This window comes from Doryrhamphus excisus, linkage group LG11 (genome assembly GCF_037039965.1).
Source record: "Doryrhamphus excisus strain RoL-2023G ecotype Guam linkage group LG11, RoL_Dexc_Guam_v1.1, whole genome shotgun sequence".
NCBI lineage: Eukaryota > Metazoa > Chordata > Actinopteri > Syngnathiformes > Syngnathidae > Doryrhamphus > Doryrhamphus excisus.
In genome coordinates, this window is record NC_136367.1 from 7,649,892 (window position 1) to 7,676,122 (window position 26,231).

General features: G+C 38.6%; 1 protein-coding gene across 4 annotated transcripts in view; it reads left to right on the top strand.

Annotated features, from left to right (window-relative positions):
* luzp2 (leucine zipper protein 2) overlaps positions 1–26,231 on the top strand; it is a 180,921-nt gene that overhangs the window by 105,208 nt on the left and 49,482 nt on the right. For all 4 annotated transcript variants that reach the window (XM_058075738.2, XM_058075728.2, XM_058075719.2 and 1 more), the window contains exon 5: positions 2,070–2,132. In XM_058075738.2, the coding sequence (XP_057931721.2) occupies positions 2,070–2,132 (63 nt within the window). The remainder of the gene's footprint in view (positions 1–2,069; positions 2,133–26,231) is intronic.

Genomic DNA, 26,231 nt, shown 5'->3' on the forward strand with positions numbered 1-26,231 from the left:
CGATTGAATTAATCTGACATCTTTTATTCTTTATTTCATGAGCTATGATTTAAACTTTGAATGAATTTACACTTTAAAATGCACCTGCCACGTGACGTGTATTTGTACAAAGTATGGGTATTGGATCTGTATAGCTGATACCAGGCTGAATTTTAGTCACTATCGAATAGGAAAAGAAATCAGTGGTATTACACATCACTAATGATAAGTGCTGCACAAAATGACTGCTTAAGAGATGTTGTGAGGCCCGAACTCAACCACAAATAATTAATTATCAGAAAAAAGTTGAAACCGGAAATCACGGTAAATTTGATTTTGAAGCGTAGATTTACTACAGCTCCAATTTGGACTGCTTTGACGACGCCAGCTGTTGAACTCCGATGAAAAGAAGCATCTAACGTTTCACTCATTGGCGCTAAGGAGTGACACTGGGAACACAGAGGGTGGGTAGGATGCAAGGTTTATACCGTGTCACCTGTGGTTTATAGACAAGTGTGCCCAATATTTGTACTTTTTTCTTTTATTCTGTGCAAACAACAGTCAATATTTCACTTGGAGCCCGGCATGCATGTTTAAAGTCTACATCACAACAACACGATTGCTTGTCTCCCTATACTGTAAATGCACCTGTACTGAACAGCTGGTCATTGATTGAGTAATAACATTGTTCTAAATAACAAGGCATTTAATGGCTGTAGTAATGTGCAAAAATATTGACTGCTCTATAAATAATAATACATACTCATATACACTATCTTCTTGGATTTCTCTGATTACAGCTATGCTATTGGGGCTGTACAGTAAGCATTCTTCTTTCTTATCTGTAGTATGTTAATTTTGATCATGAAGGAACCAATAATATCAAACTTTTCATGGACACAATGTGGCGGGAGAGAATGTTCATTGACACTGTTCTTTCGGAAACATCGAAACATCGAAAGCTTTAAGTCTCGTCTTAAAACCCACTTTTATTCTCTAGTCGTATGGTCCTGTGTCTTTTAGTTCTTTCTTTTTATTTTAATTGGTTTTATTTTTTTATACTTTTATTGCTTTGCTTCTCGTTTTTTAATATTTTAATATTTATTTTACTATTTTATCTATTTATTTTATTTACTTTTTATTTTTTTACTAGTCTGTGCAGCACTTTGGAAACTCTGTTTATAAAATGTGCTATATAAATAAAGTGGATTGGATTGGAAACATTGCCACTATCAGAAAACAGATGTTGGCCATCACAAGCAGCAAACAGCGAGGACAATCGTATGTTTCAGAAGAAAAACATCAGCAAAGACATAATACATATTAATACATAACACACAGCTTATGTTCAGTTTTAGTTTCAATCTCACTTTCAAAACATCTAAACCACGCATGTCGCTGCAGACTGCTGATCAGTCTAGTCTTTATTAAGCTGATACAATCCTATGCTTTGTCGTTTTTGAATCCACCTTCCCTGCTTGTTTAATGGACATTTTGATTATGGCTCTTTAACCCTAAATGTGCACCATTTAACAACAAATGTCAGATTTGTGGAAAGAAGATGGTGAGAGAAACCCAGATGTTATTTTTACCACACACTGGTGCATGGTCAAATGATGCAGCTCAGTTCACAGTTCCTAAGGTTCTGGTATGAGGTCACCAACACCATGGTCATTTTCCTCATCCCTCTATTTCTCCCATTTTCCTCCCCAGGTCTATCTTGATGAACTCTGTCAAGGATGCCCAAAGCATTAAATCTAAATGCTCTTTCTGAAATAGCAAAAGGAGACAAAGCCTAAATGTCTCCCTCTCTCACTCACTCACCCTCTTAAATGCTCACTTAATACTTAAACCCAAACAAGCTAAAAAATAAAAAGTGTTCAGTTTGTAAACTTATTATTTATTAGACTGAAACATTGCAACTATGAATATTTGCAAGTCCTCAACTATAAATAGTTAAAAGTCAAGTTATGTTGCAAAGTCTTACTAGTATTATTCTACATGGGTGCCATAATCACATTTGTTAAATGCTCTTTCATTCTTGCTTGATGCTGACAGATGGAAAAAAACACTGTCCTGTCTGTCCTCAGGTTAAACTGATTAAAGCGGAGATGGAAAAGAAAACCAAAATCATCAAGGACTTACAGCAAGAGGTGAGTCATCTATGAATCATTCAAGGTTTTTCTCAAACTAAATCCTGTTTACATCATCATCAGTATTCATTATTAATTTATACATATCTGCGGTACACATGTGCTGTGACTGCAAATTAATAGTTATTATATAGTGATCACTGTTTTCCCCGATGTATACGTACTCCCATTGCATTTATGTTCTGCAAATGGCTTTTAACAATCACATTAGACTGGGCGGGAGTGATTGTTGCTTTCAACTCAAGTGGGTGGTTGCATGCATTAACATCTCAATGATTTATCAACACTGAAGTGCGCCTTACTTTTCCTGCCCGCTTTGGTTCATATAGGTTTGGAAAATGCCTTTGCTATGGGGGTGTGTTTGTTTACACAGACAATTGAAATACTAAGTGACATGGATGCACATTAAACATGACGTCACATACGGTGCCATGTGTTTACGAACGTAAACATGGCCCCGATTCATGGTCTGTTATGGCACATTTGTGGCAATTTCAAAGATTTTGTGCAGCTGGAGTCAACCAAACCATCCACGGTTCCACAGTTTATAGATATTGTATATCTATTTTATAATAGCACTGCTTAAAGTCATTCGAATTGCTTTGATTTATAATTTATATTTTGTATATTTTGTGTTCAATGTTGCACTGCTGGGTTCAGTGTCTGTGCTTGATAAAAAGAATATAAAGGTGGCTTTTGATAGATTACCCTGGCTGTGTAAATATGTGTTTACAAATATGTACACATATATTGTGCATACATTTGCAATATATGTTTACATATAAAATATATTACACAATATATCGAAGACATATCAGTGCATATATTTCATGTTTTTGTTTCCATATAATTTTACATATATAAAATGTATTCCACAATATATTGAACACATAGCTGTAAATGTATTTCATATATGTCTTCATATAATTTACATATATTTAAAATATATTCTGCCATATATTTAACATAAATGTGATGCTCTTTTTACTTATATTACTAATACAATTTCCCATATAAATCTGAATACATTATGGTGGATATTTCTAAATATAAAATGCATATATATGGGAACTCATATATAAACTCATATATTATATATTTGGATTTAATATATTTAAATATATTGAAAGCGGCAATCATTTGTATATTCTGCAATATATTGCCATATATTACATGAATATATAATATATTGTATAGTATACATATGTACAAAAATATATTATTCCATGTATTCATAATATATAATGTATTGGAAAATATATTACAATATATTTCAAGTAATACATTTATAAATATATTTTCTTTTCGTATAACCACGTTATTTCACATAGGAGATTAAAAATGCAGAGGTCAAGATTTTTAGCAATGACATATGATGAGGCGCTTGCTGAGACTGAGCATGAGGAGTTGAAAAGTTAAAATTATTTTCGACTGACAAGAAGAACTTTTTGCCAAATCTGTGAGTACTTTCCCCCAAAACTCGCATGGCAAAACTTGACACATAAGTTGGACTTACATGACATGAACATTCACACGTTTACAGTAGCACTGGTTACATATTGGATTTATATACATCAAAGATGCCTGGAACACATTTGAAAATATTGAAATTGTTCTGTTTACACTGACATTAAAAAATAAATAAATAAATCACATACAGGTCACATACAATGTTTGGGCACCCCTGGTAATTTTCAAGATTTCCCTTTATAAACCACTGGTTGTGTGGATCGGCAATTTCACTTAAATATATCATATAGCAGACAAACACAGGGATAGATGAGAAGTGAAATTAAGTTTATAGGATTTACACAAAGTGTATTATTAATTATTTCAACAAAAGTAGGTAGGTGCATACATTTGGGCATTGTTGTTTTATTGATTTGAATACCTCTAACACTAATTATTGGAACACATTTTTTTGTAAGCTCATTGACCCTTGACCTGCATACACAAGTTAACAAGTTCTTGGTGTAGATGTTGTTACTGTGCATCATTCAACTATTCAGTGCGCTTTGCACAAGGGGATGCTGTATGGGAGAGTCATGCGGAAGCAGCCATTTCTGCGCACATGTCAGTTGTTTGAGGTATGCTAAAACACATTTGGACAAGCCAGCTTCATTTTGGAATAAGGTGCTGTGGACTGATGAAACTAAAATGGAGTTATTTGGACATAACAAGTGGCAATGTGCATGGCAGATGAAGAACAGAGCATTCCAAGACAAACACTTGCTACCCACAGTAACATTTGGTGGTGGTTCCATCATGCTGTGGGCTGTGTGGCCAGTGCAGGTACTGGAAAATCTTATTCAAGTTGAAGGCAGCATGGATTCCAGTCAGTATCAGCAGATTCTTACCAACAGTGTTCAAGAATCAGTGACAAAGTTGAAGTTACGCTGCGGCTGGATACTTCCAACAACACAATGACCCAAGGACAAGTAGTACAAGTACAAGGTTATGGAAAAGCCATCGCTAGACCTCGACCTGAATATTATTGAAAATCTGTGGTATGATTTAAAGCGGGCTGCCCATGCTTGGAAAGTAACAAACCTGAACAACTGAAGATGTTTTGGAAAGAGGAATGGTCAGAAATACCTTCAACCAGAATCCAGACCCTCGTTGGAAGCTATAGGAAGCATTTATTTCTGCAAAAGGAGGGTCAACTAAATATTGCCCAAATGTATGCACCAGCCTACTTTTGTTTAAATAATCATTGCACACTTTCTCATCTATCATTGTGTTCGTCTGCTATATGATATATTTAATCGCTGATCCCAACAACTAGTGATTTATAAAGGAAAATCTTGAAATTTATCAAGGGCACTATCAAACATTCATCGCAACCCACTAAATAAAATCATAACATTGAGCAGCAAAATAATTGGACTACAGCAGGAATCACTCATCAGCATTTGTAATAGAAGGGTTAAGCAAGTTTTTTACCGACATCCATCCGGCTCATGAATTCATGATTTTCATGTGTGCGCATGTTAGGTAAGCATGTGTGTATCCATATGTAAACGGCTCACTAATGCTGATTGACACTTTTTAAACTTTATCAGATATTATTTATTTATGTATGCATATTTTAGCAAATCGTTTCTTTACCACTGTTTTTTTATTGTGTGGTATAACACTGGCAGGCTTTCTTCTGCAAATTGATGGTTGATTGTTTGGATCTGTTGTGTTGTTTTATGTTGTATTGTTGGGTACATGAACTGCACATGCTTTGCTCTACACAAATGAAGTTCCTAACGGATAAATAAAGTTCTTAAGTAAGGGTCCCCAAACTTTTTCAAACCACTGTATGAGCTAAAAAAATTGAACTGACCCACAGTGTGAATGGACATAGCTATAGTTTTGTACCGGATTACTGTCAATTCAATATGAATATTAGCCATGCGTATCCATTACAGATTTGCGTTTTACGAGCATGAAATGAGTACAGTTGGTCATTATCCCTAATCATGATGAATGAAAAATCCTCATTATGTATTCACTCTTCACACTCTCATTGGCCAGTCGCACACAGCGACTTCCCCTTACGAGGTCCATCGACCAGCCCCTCGTAAGACTCGCTGGTGCAGCAGCCAGCATCAATGTATGTATTGTATCTATGTGGGAGTGAGCTGGAGACAACCTGATTTTCCTGCTTCAGCTTCTCTCTATAAAACACGTCAAATGAAGCAGTGCACCAGATTAGTTTTGTTTTTGGCAGGCTTGTCATTGCCTGCATCTGGCCATTTTTGTCACAGCATAGAAAACTTGTTTCTTTATTGAGATCCGCCACAAACTGACAATTGTATCCAATTGCAAGCACAAAGCCAAGACTTTGTGAAGCGCTGACCAACTTATTCCACCATCTTCCAGATGTGGAGCTAGATTCTAAGGCCGGGCTCATACTGAATCTGTTGCGGCTCCCGTCACAATCCGGTCCAAATTGCTGCAAAGTTCCACTAACGCTGACTCTGGTAGGCACTGCGGCGAGTGTCCGCTCTGCTGCGTAAACCACGTTCACAAAAGCACAACTGATTGGGCATGCCTGGAGGTGGGCCATGGGTAGAATAAACAGTTTTGTCAGGAGGTTTGTGGATCTGGAAAAGGCATTCGACTGTGTCCCTTGTGGCGTCCTTTGGGGGGTGCTCCATGAGTACAGGATTGGTGGCACGCTACTACGTGCTATCAGGTCCTTGTACAAACGGGGCAGGAGTCTGGTTCGTATTGCCAGTAGTAAGTCGAGCCTGTTTCCGGTAAACGTTGGCCTCCGCCAAGGCTGCCCTTTGTCACCGATTTTGTTCACAATTTTTATGGACAGAATTTCTAGGCGCAGCCAAGGTGTTGAGGGAGTCCGGTTCGGGGGCCTGAGGATCTCATCTCTGCTATTTGCAGATGATGTGGTTCTTATGGCTTCTTCGGGCTGTGACCTTCAGCGTTTACTGGGACGGTTTGCATCTGAGTGTGAAGCGTCTGGGATGAGACTCAGTACCTCCAAATCAGAAGCCATGGTTCTCAGTCTGAAAAGGGAGGAGTGCTCCCTCCAGGTTGAGAATGAGGTCCTGCCCCAGGTGGAGGAGTTTTAAGTATCTTGGGGTCTTGTTCACGAGTGAGGGAAGGTGCGTGAGGTCGACAGATGGCCTGGGAACGCCTTGGGGTCCTCCCGGTGGAGCTGGAGGAGGTGGCCGGGGACCAGGAAGTCCCACGACGGATAGCCGGATAAGCGGAGCAAAATGGATGGATGGATGGAGTTTTGTCAGGAACACAAATCCAAGTAAATACAGCTGGAATAGGTGCATATTCTGGATAATATAGAAAGTTTTCTGTGTAGCTGCCCTTTAGGAGACCACAAGTCAATATAAAGCAGGGGTCCCCAAACTACGGCCCGCGGGCCGGATCCGACCCGCCTCCACCTTTGGTCCGGCCCCCTGAGCAACACCAGATAAATACCCCTCCCCCCTCCCAGAAAAAAAAATCCTTGACTCACCCCGTCAAATAGAGCGGAACAATGGCGAAAAGATTAGGTAAGAGAAAAATTGATTCAGAATGCAGGGTATTTAACCTGCAGTGGACAAACGATTATTTTTTTGTTCAATGCAAAGAAAAAGCGGTTTGTCTCATCTGTCAAGAGACGGTGGCCGTATTTAAAGAATACAATCTGCGCCGACACTATGAATCCTGTCACAAAGACAGGTATGATAGCTATTTATAGTATGATATTTATTTCATAATTGTGTTGTTAAATATTTCCTGACTTTGAAGTCCCCAGAGAGAGTATTTGGTTATTATTTATTTCACGAATAGTATTATTTATTTTATTAATAGTGTTATTTCCGACTTATCTTTTCCGTGAAGATCCCGGAAAGGGTTATTAATATTTGGTTTTGTGTGGCTTTCTGGAAAACAATAAATGTTTATGTTTAGACACCCATGCAATCGTTACATTTTCTGCTACAAACTGACCCCGGCCCCCCATCAGAGCAGGGAAAAATTATGTGGCCCTCACAGGAAAAAGTTTGGGGACCCCTGATATAAAGGGTCAAAAAATGAGAATAATAGGTCCCCTTTAAAGGTAAAGGGATTAAATGCTTTCAGGCAAACAAACATTGTCATCTGGTAAAGAGATTCTTATCAGGAAAGTCACTACATTTTTGCTGGGGCAGTGGGGAGGTTACACATGACCGATGCCATGTTGGTTTACACATGCTTACATCACCTGTAAGGAAAAAAAAGCACTTATTTGCTCAGCCTAACCCAACTAACCCACAGCACAATACGGGTAATCGATCACACCTCATTGGAACTTTTTTTTTTTTAATTATCGGTTATTGAAGTTTGTATTTTTACCGGATTTATCAGTATGACATCATACTTCCCCTTGTCGGGGAATTATATTTATTGTATATCCCTATTATATAGTATCGTAGTAAGGTGACGTGTTCACCTTAAAACACAGTGTTGGTCAAAACCAAATGAGTCTATGCACACTGCCATTTTAATGAGTCCCTGTTATTAGTAAGTCATTTAAATCCATGTACATGGAATTGGTTCATTGGTGCTTTACTCAGTGGGGAGTAATCAACTTGTGGTGATTTACAGTATGTGGCGGTTTGTGTAGTGGATCTGTTGACGTCACTAAACTGTCCATAAATGACGGTCATGACTTGGACAAATACTGTAAGTATTCCTTTACTGACTCTTTACTTACTCTCTTGTACTCTTTACTCTTAAACAACATAGAAATAGACCACATAAAGTATGTGACACAAATTGAGGTCATGTAGCAGTGCATTTGTTTATGTAATGTCATCTTTTTCCATAATGGGGAAAAAATGCTCCCGGCAGTTTATGCTAAATGAGTGAGCAGTAATTTAGTACTCCAGACCATTAGCAATTGTTGTGTTTAAATTGCTATATAAATTTGCATTGGGGGGAAATATTATCCAGAGTTTATGACAATGTACAGGCAATAGGATAAAGCAGAAGACTAATACAGCAATTATTTGCTAGAAACTCTGCTTTGTGTTTGTGGCTCCACGCTCGCAAACGTCACATTGCTAAGAGTAGTACAATACATTTTAGTTCAGAACACATCATATCCATTATGCATCCTTGATGCTTCGCTTCAGCAGGCAATCACGCTGGCAGATGCCTAGACCAGTTGCTCCATCATCATAAAATTGCCTAATTGCTGACATTTGCCTTTTTTCTGTCCTAGACCTGCATCACTTAGAAAATATCCTTCCAAGGTTTCTGGCCCATTTTAATCTCATATAGAAAGGATGGTTTGTGTTCAGCAGAACATCTCTGACATCTGTGATGACCTGACATTTAAACTGGCTGCATGCACGGAATTTATTAGCCAGTCACTTTCTGAAAATGTATTGTTCAGCAAGTCAAACGGTAACAATGTTAAACTGTTATAGGGAAACCTCGAATGTTGGCCTCAATGCGTTCCATGCTGTAATTCCAAAACAGTTTGTCCTATAGGTAGCAAATATATAGCAAATAGCAAATATGATTTGAATGTTTCCAATTCAAACTGCTGCCTTCATTGATTGCATGTTTTAAATGACAGTTTAACACTCTTAACTACATGTTTAAATGTATATTAAAGGGTTTGCAGCTGGACACAAGCAAAACTATATATAAATATATGAAGAACACCACCAGCTACCATAGAGTTTAAAAGAACAGACTGAATGTATATTTTTAAGAAACAAAATTGAATATAAATTGTCTTTCGGCCCAAAAAATAATGCAAAATGCAAAGTGCCCACTGTGATTGTGTCCATGTTCAAGATGAATTAAACCATTACCTGACATTTAATTACCAAATAAGATGACCGTCTTTCATGGCTGTCATTCGACTGTCTTGAATCTTGAAGTGCATGCCCGTTGTGCGCGGAGAGACACACAAGTCCCAGAAAAACGACCAACAATTTGCAGTCATGCTGTTGCGATGATAGATCTAACGGTGGTAGCTAAACGTTGCCAAATGGCTACCACTTGTTGACAAATAATTTGTGAATAAGGTGTCTCTACCTCAGTATCTTGACTACGGTTTTGGTCCTGTTAGAACTTTTTTCTTCCCAAATTCTTTCTTTATTATGAAATGGATTGAGTAAGTTAAAGTAAACCTTAAATGTATTATGGAAAGCAGGAAGTGAACAAATGTAACCGTTACTGATTGTAAAAGTACCAGATGGAGGGGTAGGATTTAATAATAATAATAATAATCATCGATTACACCTCATTGGAAAACCCACAAGAAAACCCACGCATGCACGGGGAGAACATGCAAACTCCACACAGAGATGGCCGAGGGTGGAATTGAACCCTGGTCTCCTAGCTGTGGGGTCTGCGCGCTAACCACTCGACCAAAACAAAATATCTCCGGAATAATCTCGGTCAAACTCGGCTATTACTGATAGTTGAAAACAGCAGGTAGTGTATTTACAAAGCAAAATATGGCTGCAACTAGGTTGAGCTCCTCCGTTGCTGTGTGAAGCAGCAACTTGTGAGGGGCGGGCAGACTGCTCTGTGCCCCCCTGTCCCCGCCCCCGACTGCTGAACACCAGTCACTCATTACAGTGGCTGATCTGGGCATGCACTGCGGTCTCACGAAGAAACACAGCTTTCTGATATAATGTTTTCATTGTTCCCCAATACATGTATTTGCGTTTAGTATTATCAGTGTTTCCTGTCTTAAGAGGAATATTATATAGGAGAATGCTTTACGTGTGAAAGTGGATCCTGCTAGGTTTCCTCAGGCTTGCACAGAGAATCCTAATAGACATCTTTGCCGCACACTCATCTCCTTGCTGCTGATGCTTTTAGTCTAAAATGGCCTGCCTTGGTCTTATTTCATCTTGGTTGAATTGAGGAAAAAGACACAATTTGATCTGTATTTTTCATGGGGAAAACAGTAGTTAATAAAATGTATCATTTATCATGAGCGAGAAAGACAAAACAGATGACTTCTTAAAAGTTGCTTCATAAAATAGTAAGCAGGAAATGAATTTTCTGTCATTTAAAAAATGTTGATGGAAAATATCGCCTTTTTTCCTGACTAATTCACACAAAACACTTAGCTACAGGATATTAACGCCATGAGGAATTAATGGCTTTCTCACTGCTCGGCTGCTATATTACTCAATGACTGAATAGCCTCAGTATTAACAAAAAGAGGCTCTCAGCACCATCAAGACACTGTCAGAAGTCATTTCACACATATGATTGCTGAAACGCATTCTGGGGGGAAAAGTGCACCAGCAAAAATTGAGCTTTAAGTGAAATGGAATGAGAATGGATATGGCATGTGAGGTTGCTTTTTGCTCCAAGCAGACAGGTGAGAGACTACAAAATGTGCTCAGTGTCGGAATTTGATGGATGCAGGTCAATGATCAAAGGTCACATGACTAAGTGTGCCACGTTCAAAGGAATGGACACCAAATATCCAGACCCGACTGTGGCAAGAGGAATTTCTGCAGGATGTGTCTGTGTTTATAAATGGTATACTTTTGTAGTTTACGACCTTCTAAATATGTTTTTTTAAATAAAATACCTTATACACACATTTACACTTGTATTACCCAATATTGGAGACATAGTCTGTTACTTTTACGATCTGTTACTGTTACATTAGTTTACTTCCTACCTTCCTGGTATGATTTTCGTTTGTTTTATTTTACACATAGAGAATTGTAAGGTAATGTAACCATATAATGACACAAATGGTGAGTTTAGTGTCTCATTATTTTAACATTACTGACACCAAGTGACGAGTGTAGAATACTACATTTCACTCTGAATGCGTCTCCTGATTGCCTGACAGATATATTTTAATTCATTTTGCCAGATTAATGCTTGGAAATCATTAATTTAGACCCATAATACATTTTTGCTTCAATATGCATATGTTTTGACAAATAATAAGCCATAGTCAACCACAAAAATCGCAGTAATATATTAATTTTATAAAACCTTGATAGAGTGAAATTGTGAAATTCGAACCATGAAGTGGCGAGGGATGTCTGTATAGGTCAATAAATGATTATTTCTCATAGGCAAACGGTCATCCACGATATGTGACACATACTGTATGTTATAGTCTAAAAGGGGAACTGCACTTTTTTTAAAGTTGGTGAAAAATACTTTTTTATGCTCTGAATTCAAAGTACCTCAGTACAGTGCAAACCCAGTCTATATTAATATATCAAAGATATGACTGGCTTTGAAAGTAAATATCAATATTTTGAAAATATCAATATATATCGACCAGCCCTCCACCATAGCATTGTAATGTACTGTTTCTTAAACGGACTCATATTAGTAAATGGTTTGAGTTTTTTACTTTGTACGTTGTCAGGCGCCCGGCAGGGGAGGAAGTGATGTATCCCGATGGTCAATACCTTGAGCAGATAAAGTCCCTTTTGAGTCCATATAACAAAATGCAATGGTGCAGGAATTAAAAAGAGCGCCATGAAAAAAACAGTCCAAAAAGAGAATAAATTACTTAAAGGCAAAAATACTACAAAGCGAACCGGGTGACCTACGAGACCACAGGATGGCAAAAAGGTAAGAATAATCCAGGAACAATAGCTAACGCGTTTGGCATGGAGTAGCAAGACTAGACATTAATCAAGCACCGTCCTGTTGCAGCTGAGGTGATTAGTAGGGGAGCTGATGAGGGACAGCTGCATGAGACCAGTAGAACCGCCGAGCTCGGGAAGTGCCGCACTCTGACATGAAAAATTGAAAGAAGGAGGACCAGAACATACTAAAGAAAAATGAAGACATAAGAAATTAACTGAAATGTGAAACGCAAAGAAGGGCTGCACAGCGGACGAGTGGTTAGTGCGCAGACCTCACAGCTAGGAGACCCGGGTTTCTCCGGGTACTCCGGTTTCCTCCCACATTCCAAAAACATGCTAGGTTAATTGGCCACTCCAAATTGTCCATAGGTATGAATGTGAGTGTGAATGGTTGTTTGTCTGTATGTGCCCTGTGATTGGCTGGCCACCAGTCCAACCTCTCGCCCAAAGACAGCTGGAATAGGCTCTGGCATACCCGTGACCCTCGTGAGGATAAGCGCCATAGAAAATGGATATATAGTTTTGCCAAACAATATTTTTATTTAGTTTATTTCTGCTGTGATGGTTTTCAAGAAATTTGTATTTTATGGCATTACAGATGTTGTTTGTATGTAAGTTAATGAGTCTTAAATCCAGAATTAACCCTGTGATGTAAATCTCGGCATGCCAGTGTTTTTTTATGTTTTACCTCTGCCTTTATTGGGGCGATGTGACAGTCATAAGAAACAAGAAGAACGAGAGTAGTATGACATGCAAAAAAGGTCAATTGTCTGGACATGAACCAGGGATGTTACTGCCAGCTTGTGGAAAATAAAATGTAGTTCTTTGTTTTTGGACCAATATTTGTGCGGTGCACTCATTCAGTGACATGGAAGATTCACAATACTTTTTCGAGAAAATCATTCTTATTTATAATTTGTATTGTCGTTGTCCTACTTGCTAGCCAGTAAATTAGGAACAGGCTGGACGTCTAGCACAATGCGTACGGTGTTCATGAAATACAGTATTCCTGTGGTAGGTTGTCTGAAATTAAATCCGGGTTGGCAGTGAAACCTCATAGACTAAACGACTATAATACTAATGTGAAGACTTATAATGCCTGTCTGTGCCAAAGGCTGATTGTATTAAATCTGCAATTCCACTGCCAAAGTGCTGTTATACACAGAAGAGACAAATAGCAGATTCAGTTTGTTAATTTACATATAATATAAATATTTTATTTTCTATAGCCTTGTTGTCCAATGAGGAGTCTATAAATTATTCTGATGTAAGAAATCACTTGGACATTGATTTTATTGCTTTATGTTAAATGTTAAAATTCTGCAACTCACTAAACTACTGTAAACTATTTCCCAATATAATATAATTTAATGTACAGGAAGCTCTTGTTTATCACGTTAATTGATTCCAGACCTAAAAGTGATGAGTGAATTTCCGCAAAGAATTCCTTCTTTATAAATGGAATATTTTCTGAACTAAATCAAAGAAAACCCTGTTTCTGGTCTCCTAAATACATGGTTGTAGCTTTCTGGATATGCAATAATACCCCTAAGATCACCTTTACACTCATATTATCCAATATAATAGACATGATATACAGTGCACTGAATATTATTTGGCACTTGCCAAGATTTAAAATAATATTTCTAGATACATGCCTAGTTTTAAGGGTGTTTTTCTCATAGAAAACCTTATTTTTTATATTGAGGGTTTACTTACTACTATGTCTATATAATGTTAAAATTTAGCAAATAACTCAAAATAAGTTATTTTGGTTTGTTTAAAGATTCCACAACATGCTTCAATTTAAGAAGAGCTAACAACAAAGTTTTCACAGTTTTAAGGTCATGTCACAACATCTCAGATCAGGACTTTGACGAGGCCACTCCAAAGTCGTCATTTGGTTTTTCTTCAGTCATTCATACTTGCTGGTGTGTTTTGGATCATTGTCCTGCTGCATGAACCCAAGTTGGTTGCCAGCAGTTGGCCAGACATTCTCCTTCAGGATTTTTGATTGGCAGCAATCAAATCAAAACAGCAACAGACCATCATACTTCTATGTGTCCTTTTTCTGAAATATGACATTACTTTTACCCCAGATGTAATGGGACACACCTTCCAAAAAGTTCAACTTTTGCGTCATCAGACCACAGAGTATTTTCCCAAAGGGGTTAGGGGATCATCAATATGTTTTCTAGCAAAGGTGAGATTAGACTTTATGTTCTTTTTGTTCAGCAGTAATTTGCCATGCAGGCTGTTTTTGCCTTGTGTCTTTCTTATGGTGCAGTTCTTTGGATGTTATTGTGGGGTCTTTTGTGACCTCTTTGATAGAAAGTGCTCCAATTAGCGACCCTGGCCCTCCTAAAGAGTGAACATCTTTAGGCGACCTGAGTTTAACCTTAGCAAGCCTGTGTTTCTCAACAAAATTGGAGTCCAAAAAGCTATCATCTGCCCCAGAGTCAATCAAAGCCTGGATGAGATCTGGATGCAACTCCCCAGTATGGCCACCCACCAGCAGCTCATTGTCAGTGTACTCATAGGATAAAAGATGCAGTAACGGCTGAAGCCCGCAATGGGCTAATGGCGACCACGCTGGGGGGTGGGGCAGAGCCTTCCGGTGAAGAGGTGAGCACAAGTCCTTTCCAAACCTTGGTCAAGCGCCCCCACGTTAGCCGACAAGGAGAAAATGGCCTCCATAATCTCCCTCAAAGGGAGATAGGGTCGAGCCAAAGTGTTTTGTCTCTGCTGGGTCCATATTTGACCAGATTGTTCGGCATTAAGCAAAAGGTGTTCATACAAACATTGCACCCCAACGGCGTGGGAGAACACGTACAAAAAGTGAAAACAAAGTTCAACCAAAGAACCAGGCGAAGCCACACAAAAACTACTTAAAAAATCTACTTAGTACTTAAGAGAGTAAATGTCCAGAGTGCTAACAGCATGCGAGGGAAAAATCCAAAAAGAAACAAGGTACACACAAAACACTTAGGAGAGCCAATATCCAGAAAGCTAGCAACACACAAGGTGGCAACATGAGGCAATGGTTGAGCAAAGAATGAGCTAAGTCAATGCAACAATCTGGCAAAACGTGAGTCGCCAAACCTGGTTTAAGAAGGCCTGAAAATAATTCCTCTCAGGCAGGACCAGCATTGTCGAGCAGCTCCAGCAGAGCACAACACAATTGGAGCAGAAATTGATAACTCAAACACAATTATAGCAATGATAGGCTAGGTGCTAGCTGATCCTGGAGTCATGTTACTGAGCAAAATGAAGTTACTTGCACAACGTTAATTGCACAGTAGCAATTAACGTAAGCACTTGTGGCAGGTGGCTGAGTCTGTCAGTTTGTGGTGAATTATAACCAGACTTTCTTAGGTAGATGCTCACCATGATCGGGAAAAACTTAACACCAAATAAAACACCACCATTACCGTTGACTACGGAATTAGGTGACAGTAGCTGTTTTGGTAACTATCCATTTCTAATTTTATTCCCAACACTAGCATTGGAGTGAGGCATCAAAATGTACTTGTTTTTTTTTGGTTTAGGTACTACCGGTTACGTTGAAGCAGTATCGGCATGTGTGCCTTTCATCAAGTTGAAAATATGGCACTCTGTGTGACAACAAAATTGCTCAAAATAGCTTTTAGTTGTTCTGAAAGTGCGATTATATCTGTCTTTCCTGACATGCGTATTGTGTGCCTATGACTGCATGTGTGCTGGTGAACAGAAATGAGAAAAAGTGAAAGGCAAGCCACATCAGCATAGAATATTTGTGTCAAACTGTCACTTTGTGGCATTGTTTTATTCCTCACAGTGCGCCACTGGCTGGATTTCTGAGCTGCAGTCTGCAGAAGAGTGGTCAGGGTTCTATGGTGGTCAACTCTTAAAATTCGAAATGGGACGTCTATTTTTTGCTACATAACAAAAATGTTTGCAAACTATTTTGCAAGGACGGTGACTGCAGATGAAAAACTGAGGTTGAATTTATAAATGCCATGATGGAAAAATAGCAAGGGCGGGGAATTCAGTTTGACAGTGAATGTCTTTTTAAGTTAGAGATACTTGATATTAGCTCTTTACCGATTTTTAGAATACTGAATCACATGGATCAACTGGAATTGTTTCTACTTATTTATGAAGAGTGCTATTGGCCAGGGATGCAAGCCAGGTGGAAACGTTAGGACAACTCCAAGGTCCTCTAACTGCCACGGGGCCCAAGAAATAGTTACAGTGGTATGAAAAAGTTTGGGCACGGCAGGTAATTTTCAAGATTTTCCTTTTTAAATCACTGGTTGTTTGCATCAGCAATTTCAGTTAAATATATCGTAGTATAAAACTTTGTTTTTAAAATAAATCAATAAATAAAGTTTAGGGCGGCACGGCGGTCCAATTCCACCCTCGGCCATCTCTGTGTGGAGTTTGCATGTTCTCCCCGTGCATGCGTGGGTTTTCTCCGGGTACTCCGGTTTCCTCCCACATTCCAAAAACACGCTAGGTTAATTCCAAATTCCAAACTCCAAATTGTCCATAGGTATGAATGTGAGTGTGAATGGTTGTTTGTCTAGAGGAGTCCACATCTAAATATAAAGGGCCAAAAAGGAGCATAATGTCCCATTTTCTTACCAAATTTACACTACCAATGTATAAATTTTTTTTGCACTCAATAAACGCATACCTATGTTACCACTCTTTGAGTTCATACACGTTAAGTCAGGAGTCTCCTACCTCCTATACCGACAGGTTCGCTTGGGAGTGTGACCAATAACAATGGAGTGGGTGTGCCCAGAGGCGGGCTGTGGGTGGAATAAATTAAAACACAACATTTTGGAAAGCCCCGGAAATACAGCTGAAAAAGGTGCAGATTCTGGAAGATCTACAAAGCTTTTTATGTGTGTTATTGTGTGTAACTGCTCTATACGAGTCTACAACTCAATACAAAGGGCTGAAAAATGAGCATAATAGGCCAATGATTCCCTAATTTAAATCCTTTATTCATTATTGTTTGAATTCTAATGCTCCATGCTCAATATCTTTTTTTAATCTTTCTTCTGATTATGAGTAAAATGTAAAGCTACTTAAAGGTCAGCCTTATGGACGGACACACACTTCAGTGGGTGGACTTTGATCTGGCAATGAAGGATAAGCTGCTCTGGTGCTTGAGGGGTTGTTCCGTAGACTGAGTCCAATGAAAACAACAAAGAAGAAGCAACTCCCCTTTTTTGACTCGCCCTGCTGCCATAGTTGAAATTTGGCTGTAGGTCGCCTCTTGATGCTGGATAACGAACTGATGACTGGTGTGTTCAAGGCCAATATTGTGGGACAGCAGTGTAAGAACCAAGCCGAGAAGCTGTCGCTGAGCAGGTTGTTCAGTGTTTTCATCCCGGCTGTTGATATTGTTCTGTTGTTTACTGCTTAAACATATCAAAGCTTGTATGTTCTGCCTTCTTACATGAAAAATAAAACAAACCAAGGCCAGGCTTTTTCCAAGCTCCTTGCTTCAGGCCAGCTCAAAATGTGTTTCAGAAGAAACATGCATAATATAAAGTCCTATTTTACTGAAGTCTGCCATTATTCATTATCTATCATTTTTCTTTTGATAAAGCAGATGTCTATGGCTGCTGGGTTGCATTTGTACGGTATTCATTCATTCATTCATTTTCTACCGCTTTTTCATCACAAGGGTTGTGGGGCCTATCCCAGCTGTCTTTGGGCGAGAGGCAGGGTACACCCTGGACTGGTGGCCAGCCAATCACAGGGCACATATAGACAAACAACCATTCACACTCACATTCATACCTATGGACAATTTGGAGTGGCCAATTAACCTAGCATGTTTTCGGAATGTGGGAGGAAGCCGGAGTACCTGGAGAAAACCCACACATGCACGGGGAGAACATGCAAACTCCACACAGAGATGGCCGAGGGTGGAATTGAACCCTGGTCTCCTAGCTGTGAGGTCTGCGCGCTAACCACTCGACTGCCATTTTTTGCTGTTTGTTGACTGTAATGTTTGGCTATGTGATAGATTCTCAAGTTTTCCCACATTCTAAAGCTTGCGTAACATAACCCCCATTTTTGCTCATGATGCTTCATTTCCATAAACACATAACTCGTTACCAACATCCTCCATTTGGGATGGATAATAATACTCAGTGTAATAATACTGAGCTTGGTGCTTTGTGGGACATGGTGCAGTTTAGCACATTGGCATAAAAACGAGATATCGGATCATATCGCTATCATTCTTTGGCTGATAATGATAACAACATGTGAATGAGACCTCATCAAACTACACCATGCTCTGCACAGCAGCAAGCTCAGTATTTTGTGCAAGGGGGGCATGTGCGCAAAGAATGCACATTGTTACTGTGACACGTGCATGCAGCATCAAGTCAGTCCGAGGTGCTGTCACCAATTAAAAGAATAAAATCACAAAAGTCACATCCCCTGTTGCCAGTTTCTGCTAGTGTAATGGTCCATGTTGTTCCCTGTCACGCCAGACCGTGTGGGTATCATCCCAACCCTTGACAGTTTCTTTGTAAACAAGACGATGCATGTAATGTGGGGTGGGGGCAGTTGCAGTCTGAAGCAAAAAGTCCATTCATGGCTGAATTTTTGTCCCAGTCCACCCCTGGACTGCGCCCACGCTGCCTGCACAGATGTCAGGTGAATCAACCACTCAACCGGGGTTTCTCCAATGGTGGATCACGACAAAAAAGTAAAAAAGTACAATAAAACGTTATATAATTATCTCATAGTTTCTCATTATTATTATTTTTTTAAGTTTTATAATTATTTCATAGTATTTTTAATTATCTCATTATTCTCATAGTTTGGTCTGTTTTGGATTATATCAGTTGAGAACCCCTTAGAAAATTTTCTAGTATAAAAGTAAAAGTATATTATTGAGTACTGTATTTTGTGGACTATAAGTCTCTCTGGAATATAAGTCGCACAAGGCCAAAAGGCATATTTAGGTAGAAAACATACATTTTTTTGCGGGTATTTTATTTTACAAACTACTTGACTAAAACAGACAATACGTCCTCTTGGAAGGCAAGTTCTAACAATAAAAGAAAAATGGAAAAAATAGAGAACAGGCTGAATAGGTGTAAGATATGCTAACACAATGCTTATTCAGCTACACAAAAAATAAACATGAACAGAAAAGGTGTCCAGTGTTTATGTAACATAAACAGTTTTTTCATTTATAAGTCGCTCTGGAGTATAAGTCGCAGGAAGAACCAACCAATAAAAAAAGTATTTCATGCAAGGACGTTATATATTTATATATATTTTCCCACTTTTTTAAATGGGTAGCTTTTCCTTGGACCATTGAACTTTAAAATAATGACTTTTTTTAACTACTGTAGCATGGATTTAGTCCGACATTGATCTGATTCAAATCCATACAACTACATTCAAGTACAGTAAATAGATTTTCCACTTAATAGTCTGGGTTAATGTGTTTAAATGTTTTCAACCAGGAGATCTAGTTATTCTTTTCTGTATTAAGATGTTAATCTGCTCCTATATTATTAATCTTTCTGAACGTTTAGTTGACAGGGTAAAAGTCACTCTGAGGGCCTATGGTTATGTTTTTAGCTGTTTCAAACGGGCACAAAGGGAATGAGTGCAGCTGCTGTAAGAATTAAATGCCGCTTTTTCTTGCTTAAAGTACATATACTCTGTCAACTAACTCTAGTTTAGTTACGTTTGTTATCAACTACGGTAAGAATTGAGAGTTTCGGTACTGACATTAGCTGTCAGTAAAAGAATAATCTGTCTTAACAACAGAATGACAGGAAATTGTCGATTGCTTCCTTGAAACTGCTTTTGTCAGCAATGGTGCATTTTTTGTTTGAAAAAGTGTAATACTGAGCCACTTGCAGTGAATCCATTTAACAAGTCACGTGGTAACACTTGCAGAATTCAACATGTCCACCAAAGTGTGTGAAGAAGCAGAGCCGATTTAAATCTTCTCTGTTTTCCGTATCTCAGCTAGTATACTACTCACAAAAAGTTAGGAATAATACTTCTTTTTTTTTTTTAGGAACTTAGAAATATTTCAAATACATTTCAGGATAAACCTAAAATGTAACCTTTACAGGTGAATTGGTCTCACTTCACAATGAGGTACACAAATATTGAGTAGTTACTCAGGAACCAATGACTAAGGTCATTACTGAAGAAATAATTAAGAACTAATGAGGAATTAATGAGTAGAGTACTTACTGAGGAACTAAGGCACATATTTAGAGTAGTTAGTCAGGAACTAATGAAGAACTATTCATTCATTCATTTTCTACCACTTATCCTCACAAGGGTCGTGGGCGTGCTGGAGCCTATCCCAGAGAGGTCCACCCTGGACTGGTGGCCAGCCAATCACAGGGCACATATAGACAAACAACCATTCACACTCACATTCATACCTATGGACAATTTGGAGTGGCCAATTAACCTAGCATGTTTTTGGAATTGGGGAGGAAACCGAAGTACCTGGAGAAAACCCATGCACCCATCACACAGAGATGCTAGAGGGGGGAATCGAACTTGGGGCTCCTACCGTGCAGTCCAATGAAGAAGTAATGAATAACTAAAGAGTAGTGGTTAGGGCTAGCTTGGTTTGTTCCTCATGAAATACTGTAGTGTACGTACCTTGTTGTAATGTGTTGCCGGTGAACTTAATTTGAGCTTCTGTAATTTTCAATAAAGTTCACTAATTAACACACTTAGCACACAACTTGCAGTTCTTTAAACTTAACAGTTAAGTTACAGCATATCCTTAACTTCTTGCGGGTAGTATAGAAATAGTTACCTGGTACCATAAGAAAGGAATAAAGAACTTCAAAGTAGTTTATGTTTAAAATTTGCTTCTGAAAGACAGGAGTAGATACATACATTTCAATATACAAAGACAGAAAAAAATAAGACAAGGAATCTGTCACTATAGTAACTGAAGGCAATAATCTGTGATAATGCCCATGTGACCGAGAGACAGATGGTGCATTTCATGTGTGTCGCACAGTTATATTTATTTAAAGTGGAAAGAACAACATATAAATATGAAAATGTTTCTTTTCTTCCAGGTCCATAGATATACTGTGCTCCGGGACTAACACGTTTGGACATATACAGCTCAGAGTACTGCATTTTGCATAATGCACTGTGACAGACAGGCTCTAGAGGATCTCATTTTCGCTCAGAGAATGTCCAGGGGCTTAACTACATCACATTTGGTGACAGCTGCCAGTTGTACATGTCCTCATATGGTGGTCCCTCTGTAGGAGTGAGAAGAGGTGCAACTGTGTGGAATTGATACTCGGCCAGCATTGCCTCACTGCGGCACAAAACTGTTGCTATGCCAGCTCATTAGTTCAGGTCCCTTTGCATGTGGTACATGTATACTTAACAGAAATATACTTGGCTTGAATTTTGAACCGCAAGCTATGCGATCTATGCGCAAACGAGTGCGTTTACATTCAGTCAAATAACCCTATCATGATCGGAGCATTATCCCGGTTGCACACTGCCATGCAAACACTAATAATCCTTTTGAATAGTGATGGCGAGATGAAGCCCCATGAGGCTTCGAACCATTTCAGTCAACTGGTTTGAGAATGGATTCATTTCTTGAAGCTTCATGTGGACACGAAACCACCTGCTGGCCTTGGATACAATTACAGGAAGATGTATCTTCATGTGTGATGCATTGAATGCTGATCTGTTTTGACTCTTGTAGGGTCCTACATTAAAAACAAAATTTACTTGCCCAAGGGGAATCCTTAAGGTGAGAACTACTTGCCCGAACTTGGCCATAATGATATCATATATCAATGTATGCTGATAATTCATCAGATAATAGTACTGTAGCATTGTATTTGGAGGAATGTCTGAAAAATAGTGGAGATGTATGTTAACATGGCATGCCATACTACCTTACACTCGATTACTCGACACACGTTTCGAAGCCCCGGCACCTCGTGTAACATCACTACTTTTGAAAAACCTGAATATGCTAATATTACAGTTACCCCTCGTTTCCCCTTTTGTCACCTGACTATGTTATGGGTTATGGGTATGTCAAATGGAACATTCATTTGTGTTCTGCGCATGTTCTGTTCGAAAGGAATATTGTGCTTTGGCAGGAACTACTTGTAAACATGGTGGCACACAAAAACCTACTTTTGGAGTGAGGAGGAAACAAGCCACTTCATGGGTTCAAGACAGGAACATTGTCTATTTTATAGATGGGAGGAAGTCCGCCATTAGCAAAATCTATCAGAAAGTGAGCGAGAAATTACGCAAAGCAGGGTTTGTAAACACATACCATCATTCAAAGCGGGTTTTTTTTCTAAATATTTCAGAAACTGGAATATTAACCTGAACCCAAATATTGACTGCATGTAAACATATTGACTAATGCCTCGTCAAGGCTGACTTGACTGTCCTTACTTCGATGGCAAACACTGGGGCTTCCGTCCTCAATCAGTGAGGCCTTTTGCTTGAAGTTGGTTTGCATAGACTCCAGCTCCCCATGATCCTGAATAGGATAAGCCAGAGTGACCAAACGTTCGTTTTTCATATCCAGTCATGGCTGCCCTGTTTTTTTGTTTGTTTGCTTTTAGAAAGTGATGAAAATTCTGTGGTTTTCATTGTTTTTCATTGAGCGGCACTGAGGCACTCTGCTACGTATATGTGAAGTCATCCCTGAGAGAGTGCCATGTGAGTTTGTTTTTTTTTTAATTAGTGTTGCCAAAAAGCCAAAGAAAAAGCAAAACTTACAATGTTCTTATGCTTGCCGAGTTGAATTATCATGAAATTGTCAAATCGTAAAACTTCATGCAGAACAGTGATTCATATTCCCAAATATTAGTTAAGTTCCGGAGCTCAAGCATTTGACCTCAGGTTTGTGTTGTTCAGGTTTGTGATAGTATTTTCTCATATACAAAGTTTATAACTACACAGACAAATAATTTTTGAAATGGATTGAAATATGAAATGTGTATTAATTTGATTCTCACTAACAGTGCATCCTGGTTTTCGGTAATGAAAATACGCTCACCCGAGAACAAGCAGTAGAAAGTGGATGGATCAATGGATAGAAACAAAAGGCCTATTTCTGTCAGAGTTGGCAAATTTATTGTGTATTAGTGAAGACGACAGTAATCTAATTGTATTATGAGATGGATCAACATGCATAATAAATATCCCGATTATTGCACCGTGCCTTGCACTTGGTAACAAAAATGGACCAGTCATCATTATATATACGTATATATATATTTCATAACCACTGGTTAAAATAAAGGTTCAGTAGATAAAGATGGAGACCTTCAAATTCTCTGGTGTGCTTTGCTATACTTCCAGACCCCCAGGCGTACGTCAATTGCCATAGGGGGTACAGGAATAAAAATGAAAACAATTAGCGCTATCACTCAAAATTACGAGTGCGCCTGAATGCCTCACAGTGCGAGGAGCCTGAAACAGGAAGGAGACAGAGCGGTAAGTTCTTCATTGCTCTGTGTGCATCACGTCAAAAATAAGTAGGTGTGAATGATTACTTTGTGCATTAAGAGTGTTTCATCTTGAAGATTTAATTGATATTGGCATTCCAATGAATCCCCACACGCCGCAGCCGTGAAAACCTGGCACTGTGAGTGGAGATTTGAAAATTAGGTTTTATGTTTTTTTTTGTATTTTACATACTATTAAGGAGGAGGTAGTGGTTATTTTACAATTGGGGCACTATGGAAAGATTTCAGTCAGATAATAGACTTCATACTCAACAAGCAAGATCAAAGCGGTAGAAAATGAATGAATGAATGACTTTGCTATGAAATCAACAAGCAGACTTTAAACCATGGCCGTCCTGGGTGGACCAAAAAGTAAAGCTCAATTTAAGTCCATTCAAATTAAATCCATTCAAAGGGAAGGATGCCAACATCAGAGTGGAATACATAAAATATATATAGGATTATAATTTATCTATTTATCAGTGCTCATGTCAAACTTTATTCTAATGTCACGTGAAAAAAATCCACAGAATTACTATAAAATGAATGTACGTGAATGTAAAAAGTTTGGGAATCATTGCTCTACCATATTGGGTAGACACAAACATGAGGTTGCACATCACCACCAATAAATGTTGCCATGCATAATAATTACAGTACATGTATGTAATGTACAGTATACCATCTGCATTGAGCGGATTCAATTCCTGGCCAACAACACTCAGTCATTGGAGATTACCAATGCCAGTCCCAATCCTGGACAAATGTGAGGGAAAGGGCATCTGGGGTAAGAACTAAGCCAAATCACTAATATGATTGACACCCCTCTCAAAAGACCAGAAAAAAATATTAACAGCCAATGTTGATATAATCAGACTATGCAATTAGGCAATACTGACATAACACGAGTTGTAATACAACAGAAGAAAATTGAGGTAATGAAATCCCAGAAATTGGACATACGGTATCTGGGAAAAACATGCAGACACAGAAAACAAACTCTCCCTGACATTGTCAATTTTAAACGGAGCATAATTATCTAGGCAGATTTTTTTAAAATAGCTATTGTACTCATTAAATCAGTGCAAGTGGCCAGAATGTTGTGGCCACTCATCCATTCATTCAATATGCAGAGTGGAGGTGACTGCATATGGATTCACTCTAAAAAAAAAACATTAGGCATGCTCCTGCTACCCAATTTTATGCTGATTCAGTATAGTCTATGGAAACCACAGCTGATAGTTACATATTTAAAAGAATACATTGAAAAAACACCTGTTTTATTCAGCATTTGGTTTTGGTCAATGAAACGATTAATCGTAATCTCAGATGGGTTCCATTGGATAGGAATGAAGAATAAAGGGCTGCAAGTAATTAGGCCACTGGATATCTCCTCATTATGAGTATGTTATTGAATTTATGAAATGTACTCAATGTCTCATTTGAATGCTCAGAGCACACAGGGTGTAATAACATTTTTATTTACTAAATAAAACAATCACAGGAATAGTTTCTTTAACCTTTTGCTTTTGGGTAACTTATAAAAAATATATTGTATATTTGTTGTATGCGTTTCACAATTAGCTTGTCTTCTAATAAAACGGTCATGATTGGATTTTACAAGATTTTTATAAAATACAAATCCACTGACATGTACACGTTTTTCATATAGAGCACACATTTTCACACCTTAAATACGCTTGCACTCTTCGATACTCTGAATAATACATTTTGTTGAATTTTGCTAGTTTCAATTTTCTTGTTCCTTCTCTGTGCATAGCTTGACATACGCCTTCTAAAACACCCTGAATTTAGAAGTTAGGTAGAGGGTGTCGTACAATAACTGACTATTTCTGACTATTTCGATTTAGTCTGATTCAACGATCAACCTTGGCATTGCATTATATGAAAATGTCATATGATCACGATTGTTCCATTCTGACTACATGGGGGTGCCGACAGCTGCAGCTGAGCGTACATTTTTCTCACATTTGCACCTCAAAAATCTCCTTATAAAGTCAATCAAATTAGAGTATAATTTTTATGCACGGCGTACAAGTGGTTAAGGCGCAGGTCACACAGCTATGAGACCCAAGTTCGATTCCACCCTCGGCCATCTCTGTGTGGAGTTTGCATGTTCTCCCCGTGTATGCGCGGGTTTTCTCCGGGTACTCCGGTTTCCTCCCACATTCCAAAAACATGCTAGGTTAATTGGCCACTCCAAATTGTCCATAGGTATGAATGTGAGTGTGAATGGTTGTTTGACTATGTGCCCTGTGATTGGCTGGCGACCAGTCCAGGGTGTACCCGGCCTCTAGGCTCCAGCACCCCCGTGACCCTTGTGAGGATGAGCGATAGAAAATGAATGAATGTATATACATTGACAACTTTTCTTTTTCTCCATGGCTCCAAAACACAAAACTCTCTTGTTTATTCCCAGTGACATCACTCTTACTGATGTAACTATGCTTATCAGTTGGATATGTCGC